At 53.0% G+C, this 9017-nt stretch overlaps 1 protein-coding gene across 2 annotated transcripts in view; it reads right to left on the bottom strand.

Annotated features, from left to right (window-relative positions):
- Positions 1-2145: 2145 nt before the first annotated feature.
- The window catches only part of PRRT1B (proline rich transmembrane protein 1B), a 23049-nt gene continuing 16177 nt past the window's right edge, over positions 2146-9017 (bottom strand). For both annotated transcript variants that reach the window (XM_070595375.1, XM_070595376.1), the window contains 3 exons: positions 7663-8105; positions 6668-6811; positions 2146-5504 (listed from right to left, as the gene is read on the bottom strand). In XM_070595375.1, coding sequence (XP_070451476.1) covers positions 5355-5504; positions 6668-6811; positions 7663-8105 — 737 coding nt within the window. In that variant the 3' untranslated portion in view covers positions 2146-5354. The remainder of the gene's footprint in view (positions 5505-6667; positions 6812-7662; positions 8106-9017) is intronic.

Genomic DNA, 9017 nt, shown 5'->3' with positions numbered 1-9017 from the left:
AAAGTCTTCCTTTGGAGACTGGGAGAAAGATAAGGTTGCCCACAGTCAGCACTTCTGTCTGCACTGGGCCGGGGGGCCCAGCAGGTGCAGGAAGGTGAGGAAAAGACCCAGAAGGCGCAGGACGGGAAGAGAAGATGAAAACTCATGATATACATACCGTATACTGTATAAACGAAAATTCAACAGAATCTGCAGATAAATTACCAAAATGTAAATGAATTTAGAAAGGTTGCTGGCTACAAAGTCAAGAATCAAGAATCAATTGCAGGGGCCGGCCCAGTGGCGCAGCGGTTAAGTGCGCACGCTCTGCTTCTCAGCGGCCCAGGGTTCGCCGGTTCAGATCCCGGGTGCGGAGATGGCACTGCTTGGCAAGCCATGCTGTGGTAGGTGTCCCACGTATAAAGTAGAGGAAGATGGGCACAGATGTTAGCTCAGGGCCAGTCTTCCTCAGCAAAAAGAGGAGGATTGGCAGCAGTTAGCTCAGGGCTAATCTTCCTCAAAAAAAAAGAATCAATTGCATTTCTGTATACTAGCAAGTAACAAAAAAAGAAAAATAAAAAAAGATCATATTTATAATAACATCAAAAAAATAAGAAACCCAGGGATACTAACAAAACATGCAATATTTCTGCACCAAAAAATCAAGGGAAACTTTTTAAAAGACATGCTAAACAAACAAGGAAATTCACCGCGTTTGTTGGAAAACTCAACACTGTAAAGATGTCAGTTATCCCCAAATTAATCCATAGATTTACAGCAATCACAGTCAAAATCACAACATTTTGGTGAAAATTAACAAATTCTGAAATTTATTATGAATACACATGATTTTAAATGGCCAAGACCCTTAAAGATGGTGGGAGGATTTGACGTACCCAATCTCAGGACTTACTACCAAGTCCTGGTAATGAAGTAGGATAGCGAAGCATGATAGTGACACAAGAATAGACATGTGGACCTCTGGAGTCTACTCCAGGTGGGTGGCAGATCCGAATGGAAAAATAAACCAGGAAAGCTTCTAGATCTAGACGATAGTAGAAGAGAATATCTTCATGACCTAGCAGTAGAGAGATTTTTAAGTCACAAAAAGCATTACCCATAAAGGAAAGGATAAGTTTGAATATATTAAAACTGAGAACTTCTTGGGGCCAGCCCAGTGGCACAGTGGTTAAGTTTGCGCATTCTGCTCTGGCGGCCCGGGGTTTGCTGGCTTGGATCCCAGGCACAGAGCTACAGCACATCAAGCCATGCGGTGGCAGGCGTCCCACATACAAAATAAAGGAACATGGGCATGGATGTTAGCTCAGGGCCAGTCTTCCTCAGCAAAAAGAAGATTGGTGATGGATGTTAGCTCAGGGCTAATCTTCCTCAAAAAAAAAAAGAAGGGAGAGAGAGAGAACTTCTTTTCATCAGATGACACCATTGAGAGTGAAAAGGGAAGCTAAAAAGTGGGGAAGGTATTTGCAATACCTGTATCTACCACAAGACTCCCATCTAGCATACATAAAGAACTCCTCTAAATTGATAAGGAAAAGACAACCCAGCATCAATATGGGCACACGGCTTGACAGGCACATGATAAAAAGAGGTACCCAAACAGCTGATACGCAGATGACAAAAGGCCGCACGTCATCAGTCATCATAGAAATACAAAGTAAAGCCACACGGAAACACCATCACAGTTTTAACTTCCAGAAGCACTAAAACTTAAAAGACGGATGAGTTTGTGCAGCAACTGGAACTCCCATCCATGGCGGGTGGGGATGCAAAATGACACGAACGCTTTCGAACGCAGCATCTCACTGGATCTTAATGTTAACATATTCACAGCTTCCTCAGGAAATCCCTTCTCCACCGCTCTCGCAGGTGGAACCTCCGTGCCACACGAGCGTGATTCTGAGACACACACATTCTGACATCTCTGACATCGGGAGGCGCCCTAACTTAACCTGAGCTTTTTCTCAGCTCGGACACTGTAGATTTGCCCCGGCCACGTCTCCTTCACGGTGCTTCAGCACAGTTGGTAGGCGCACCGTCTGATAAATGTCTGTCTCCCACACAGGCCTGGAAGCTTCAGAAGAACAGATTGGCTTCTTACTGCTGTGAATCCTGACACTGCAAGAGCTGGGTCAAAAGGCATGCACATTTTCTTCAGTTATTTTTTAATGACACAATGCATAAATACATCTTTATTTTAAAATTCAGCAACGTATCACACAAACCCTCCGGGCCCATCCTCTCCCCGGGGACAGCCACCATCAGCAGTTTGGAACACATCCCTCTGGAGTCTGTTCCTTGCACCACATGCATATACATATATGGCACGCGTATTATTCATGGATACCGTCCATCTACTTTCCACAAAGATTGCGGCAGCACCCACCCACCAGTCGTAAATGAGCACGTCTCTGTTCAGTCCTTCCCCAAGTCGGGAGGTATTCAGTCTTTCTAGTTTTTTCCCAGTCTGATAAGTGAAGGTCATCTCACGTTTAAGTCTGTACTTTCCTGAAATACAGAACTCAAACCTATCAGTCTTTCCCTCTCCGGTTTTCCAGATTTTAGAAGGCCCCCTTTCCGTGTTGCCACCACACCCTGAAGCCGTACAACTATCCCCCTACGATCCCTTCTAGTAATAGTTCAGCTTTACTCTATCCTGAGCTCTTTAACCTGGAAGTTATCTTTGCACACAATAGGAGAGTAATTATTTTCCCAACCAGATAGCCAGCTCTGCTTATTATGAGCCCTCCTGGACTCACTCATTTAAAATGCCATTGTGATCAGATGTTAACTTCCCGTACATACGCGGAATGTTTTCTGGACTTTATTAATAATTTTTCACTGATCTCTGGCTGTGGCAAAGCCATGCTGTCTTGATTATTGTAGCTTTATGGTAAGTTTTAATATCTGGTGATGAAAGTCTCCCCTCATTAAACTTTTAAAAATTATTAACAATTTTCTCACATTTTCCTTCCATATTAATTTTTTAAAACATTTTTGTCATACTTTGTAAAGCTTGGTTTTCTTGTTGGAATTTCATTAAATCTCTTTGACAAAGCTAGATATTTTTATGACATTACATTTTCTTTCTTTTTTGTTTTGAGGAAGACTAGCCCTGAGCTAACTACTGTCAATCCTCCTCTTTTTGCTAAGGAAGACTGGCCCTGAACTAACATCCATGCCCATCTTCCTCTACTTTATATGTGGGACACCTCCCACAGCATGGCGTGCCAAGCGGTGCCATGTCCGCACCTGGGATCCGAACCGGCAAACCCTGGGCCACTGAGAAGCAGAACGTGTGAACTTAATCGCTGCACCACCGGGCCGGCCCCAATATTACATTTTCTTATCCAGATATTTTGTTCAGATTTTTTTTTTCTTTCGGTGATTTAAAAAAATTGTTTTCTTCATTTGGATCCAGATCTTTCTCATTAAATTTATTTCTAGATTTTACTGTTTTTATCAGTATTATGAGTGGAATTTTTAATTTTTTTCCATTTTTAATTGATTAGTCTCATTGACTATTGTGTATTTCCTATCCAACAACTTTTATTGAGTTCTCTTATTCTGATTTTGTCACTGACTCTTGGATATTCTAGCTGGAGAATCATTTTGTCTCTTCTAGTTTTTATGCTACAAATACCACCTTGTTTTTTACATTAGCTAGACCGTCGAAACAATGCTGAATCACAGAGACGCTGGGGAGCGTCACATGGCTTGGTCCTGGTTATAATGGTTCTTAATGGTTTGAGTCATTTCCTGCTTAATGTGCCATTTGCTGTTGGTTCATGGACCAGCTTCAGCATCACTTGGGAGCTCATTAGCAACGCAGCATCTCGGGTCCGACTCACTAAATCAGAATCTGCATTTTCACAGGATCTCCCAGCTCTTTCATATCCCTTATAGTTGGAGGAGCACTGGTCGAAATGATTTCTTTCTATTCTGATTTTACTTAAGTGTTTAGTAAGCACAGCTGTGGCTGCTGGACTCCGCCAAACACCTTTTGGCATCTGTCAATCCCCAGAAGATGGTTTCCTCCTCCTACTTTGTGGCTGTCATGCATTTGAGCGTTTGAGATCCTAATTCTGGACCAGCAGAGTGTCCTAGAACATGAGGCCACCTCTCACTCTCCAAGCGTTTCGCTCCTCACTGACTCCCTCGTCCGGCGCCTCCAGCTCCCGGAGCATCTCAAGGGCTGAGATGGGATTTCTGCTTCAGCTCCAGTGCCGGGCCCAGGGCTGTGAGCAGCGCACAGTGGGGTTGCAGAAAGCCCCCAATTAAACTTGAGCTGTCCACCTTGTATGGCTTAGTCAGGGGCCCCTTCCTCCTCTCTGTATAGATGGTTTTTAATCTTTTTGAGTCGCAGGCGCCTTCAGGAATCTGGTAGAGCTCCGGACCACCTCCCCAGGAAAATGTCCAATAACGGATCCCCTCTCTGCTGCCGCGGAGGTGCCTGGCTGTCCCGATGCTCATGGTAAGACCCCAGTCCCTGCTGTCCCATCACCTTTGGCCGTGGGAGGCCCTGCAGAAATCCGCCATCAGCGCCCAGCAGCCCAGCCCGAGTGCTCACCAGAAGCCAGGCACCGTGCTGCACTGTGTGGGCAACAAACAGGCCCTCGCCGGGCTGCCCATGTGCAAAGAGCATCCCAGAGGGGCCGGCGTGGGAGCCCCAGGGCCCAGCTGTGGACAGATGTTTACCGCTCACCCTGACAGGGAGCCAGGAAGTAGCAGTGGCCCCGCAGCAGCAACGTGAAGCTCTGCCCAGGGTACAGGCTTTTGTGTATTGACCAGACATAGTGGCCTCGGTCTCTGGATGTGGGGTCAGCATGAGCCCTGCCTCCTGGATGGGGCTGGGTGCAGAACATCCAGCCAGGAGCTACCAGGGGGAGAGGAGGCCACTGCTCCCAACTTCCCCTAGGGAGAGAGAGATACCGGCTGCTCTGCCCTGCAGTCACAGGGCTGGGCCGGAGGTGGGGCATGCTGGAGGTGGCAGTGTCCTTCCAGACGGCTCTGGGGACAGTGAGGGCTCTGGTCCCTCCAGTGGGCTCCCAGGGGTGTTAGGTGAAGGCGAGGACCATGGGGAAAGACCCAGAGGAGGAGGCAGTGGGGAAATGGGGCTCCAGGGGGCCGCCATCCCACAGCTGGGCCTGAGCCCTGGGGCCACCTCCCATTAGGACTCTGCCTGGGGCCACCTACAGGGGCCGAGGCCCAGCCACATGCGCCGAGGGCTGCAAAGCCCACCTTCTTCTGGCCCCGGGTCCCTTCTACAGTTGACAGAGGGCCAGGCCACCGGCAGGGATCAAAGTCCGCAGGAAGCGTCTGGCTGGGTCAGGCGTCCCTGGAGGAGCCCCCAGCCCTCAGGGGAGGTAGAGTGCCACCACCACGTAGATGACCCAGCTGGTGGACACAAAGACGCCGAAGAGCAGGCTGAAGAGCACGAGTGAGCGAGCCTTGCGTGAGGCCTCCTCCGCCTGCGCCAGGTCGCCCCTGCTCAGGGCCGCGCGAGTCTGCAACGAGACGGGCGGGGGCAGGCGGTGAGCGGACACACAGCCCCCCCTCAACATCATCAAGGCCCGGCCGCAGAGCACAGACTGGAAAATTGACACCCTGAGGGGTTCGGGGACGTCCCCCGGCCACAGCTCAGAAAGGAACAGGAGGAATGGAGTGAGGGCTGCCAGCTCTTGGGCACTTGCCACGGCCTGGCACAGATGACACCCTCGGCCTCATCTCCTATAATCCTCACGGCAATCCTGAGTTTGTTGTCATTGTTTCCCCCACTTCGCAGATGAGGAAACAAAAGCTCAGAGAGGTTAAGTGATCTGCTCAGGGCCACACAGCTGGTGGTGGAGCCAGAATTCACAGGCAGGCAGCGGCTTCCTGAGTCCCACTTCTGAGCTGTCCTGAGAGCTCCCTTCCCCCCACAGTCCTGGCTTGCTTATGACTGGGGAGCTTGACCAGCGGCGGGAGTCAGGGCTGTGGTCAATTCAGCCTGGAGCAGAAGCCCCCAGAAGCCTGCCTACTTGTCTGTTAGAAGGTCTTCACACTGGCATCCCTGAGCGCCCAGGGCCTAACCCCGTGCCTGCAAATGGTCAGTCACATCGGCGGGCAGGGGGAGGCTGGACATTCTCGAGGCAGTGGGGGCATGGACGGGTAGGGATGGGAGATAGGTGAGTACACAGATGAGTGGGCTGATGGGTGAATAGAGGGGCGGGTGGATGGACGGACAGATGGAGAGAGACTAGAGAGACAGTAGGTGGAACGGTGGGGGAAGAAAGCGGTGGGTGAGTGGGTAAATAGACCGGCAGCTAGATGGATGGACAGCTGGAGGTGGGCAGTAGAAGAAACGAGTGATGGATGGATGGCAGTCTGCACCCCGCTTAACACAAGCCCCACTGGGGGCAGTTCCTTGGGCCTTGTCAGTCATTCACACCTTCCATGTGAATTGTTTTAGCCAAACTCTCTAGGGCAGATCTTGCAGAGGGGGCAGAGATGGGGGAGGGGAGGAGCTGTCCATCCAGTGGGGGCAAGTGGACACTGAGTTCCCAGTTCCTGCCACCCTCCTGAGGAGGAAACACCAGACCCAGCTGGGAAGGGGCTATGCAGACCCCGCCTGGGGCACCGGGGGCTGCGTGCTGGGAGGCCATGCGAGGGCCTGCCCGGGCCCACCTACCTCGTGGGAGTAGACGATGGCAATGAGCCCGGTGAGCAGGCAGCAGAAGAGAGTCACCAGCACGGACTCCATCATGTAGTCCTTGGGTGGGGGCCGATGCTCCACCCCGGCGGGGACCGGCCCGCCCGCCACGGGGCTGTTGTACTGTGGGGACAGACGCCACGGCGCAGTGAGGGGGCCAGGCCTAGCCCCAGAGGGAGCACACAGCCAGCCAGCACCACGGAGGGGTCACTGGGTCTGCCCCCAACCCCCACCCATTGAGGCTGCAGGTGCCCAAGGGGTGGCGGGCCCCCTTCTCTCTCCCTCCACACCCCAGCCGGTCACTCAGCCCCAGGGAGCCTTCTGAGTTCCGCCCGCCGCAGATTGCTCAGCTCAGGGTCCACCCACCACGTGTCTCCCTGTCCTCACTGGGCTCCCCACCAGGGGGGACCTCGAAGCGCTCCTCCACAGGCAGCCCAGGGTTTTTTCATTTTCTTTTGTCTTTTCTAAAAATGTAATCAAGTCATCTCCCACCCAAAGGCCCTGGGGCCCCTCACCATGGATCCCACCTTCCCATCCTCCCTCCCCGCTAGCTGAACACTCCACCATCATTCCCAGGGCACACCAGGCTTGTGCTCTGCCCTCAGCCCAGAGCACCCTTCCTTCTCTCCTCTGCCTACACTCAGAACCCAGCTCAAAGGCCCCCACCTTGAGTAGGGGGAAAGCCTCCCCGGGCGCCCACTCCCCAGGCTGAGGGAGCCCTTTCCTTTCCCTCCTCTGGGCACAGAAGCTCCCTCTGCAGGTTGGTTATGGTGACCTCTCGTCTGTGCACCAGACTCTCCCACCTAGGGAGGGAGGGGTGAGTCGGGGGAAAGTGGGGGAGCAGGAAGTGGGGGGCTAGAAGGGGGTGGGGGTGAGCAGGGGGTGATGGGAAGCAGGTGGTTGTGGAGCAGGCGTCCCGGGCACCGGGCGGGCGGGGTGACCTGGGGGGCGGGGGCGGGGCCGTGCCTACTCACCACCGGGAAGGGCGCGAAGAGCGGCTGCGGGCCGGCCGCGGGGTAGAGCGGCGCGGGCGGCGGGTACAGGGCCTGGGGCGCGGGCGCGGGCTGGAAGAGCACGGGCGCCTGCGGGAATGGCGGGTAGAGCAGGTGCACGGCCTTGGGGTCGGGCGGCGCGTAGGGCGGCGGCTCGCCCACGAAGCCAATGTTGGGAACCCCGCTGGCTGCCACCTTGGGCCCCTGCCTGGCCTCGCCCTCGGCCTGGGCCTGGGTGGAGGGAGCTGCCGAGGCCTCGGCCTGCGGGGCGGCCGGGGGGTCCTCCCCGTCGGCGGCCGCTTCGTCGCTGGGCCCTCCATCCTCATCCAGGAGCTGCGGGCGGCGCGGGAGCTGCGGGAGCTCGGGGTGCGCGGGGCTCCGGGGGTCCTCCGGGTCGCCGCCCCCTTTCCCTTTCGTGTCCGCTCCTGGGAAGAAATGGCAGGTGCCCTGAGCCCCAAAAGGCCGCTGACCCAGGCGGGACGCCTCCCGCCGAGCCCCAAAACAGAGCCCCTCTAAGGAGAAAGTCACAATGACCCTGCGGACCCTGATCCTCCGTGTACCCCATGCGCAGGCCCCTCCACGTGGGCCCTCCAAGATATCTTTACTCAACAGACGACGGAGGTCAGAAGACAGTGGATCAACATGTTAAAGAGCTGAAAGAAAAGAATGCTCAACCCAGGGGCTGGCCCCCGTGGCTGAGTGGTTGGGTTCCGGCACTCTGCTGCAGGCGACCCAGTGTTTCGATCGTTCGAATCCTGGGTGCGGACATGGCACTGCTCATCAAACCACGCTGAGGCAGCATCCCACATGCCACAACTAGAAGGACCCATAATGAAGAATATACAACTATGTACTGCGGGGCTTTGGGGAGAAAAAGGGAAAAAATAAAATCTTAAAAAAAAAAAAAAAGAATTGTCAACCCAGAAATTGATATCTAAAGAAAATGTTCTTCCAGAATAAGGAGTGCATTTGCTTTCTATTGTTGTATAACAAATGACCCTAAATGTGCTGGCTCAAAACAACACCCATCCACCTCACACCCGTCATAAGGACTAGGCTGAAAAACCCAGAGGTGAGGATGTGGAGAAACTGGAACCCTTGTGCACCATCAGTGGGAATGTAAAATGGTGCAGCCACTGTAGAAAAGATACGGCAGGTCCTCGAAAAATTAAAAATAGAATTTCCATATGATCCAATAATTCTACTTCTGGGTATATACCCAAGAGAATTGAAAGCAGGGGCTCTAAGAGATAGGTGTACACCCATGTTCATAGCAGCATTATTCACAATAGCTAAAAGGTGGAAGCAACCCAAGTGTCCACTGACCAACAAATAGA

The sequence above is a fragment of the Equus przewalskii genome, chromosome 26, assembly GCF_037783145.1.
Source record: "Equus przewalskii isolate Varuska chromosome 26, EquPr2, whole genome shotgun sequence".
Lineage (NCBI taxonomy): Eukaryota > Metazoa > Chordata > Mammalia > Perissodactyla > Equidae > Equus > Equus przewalskii.
The sequence above is the reverse complement of the archived record's forward strand: the minus strand, read 5'-3'. Positions and strand labels throughout refer to the sequence as shown.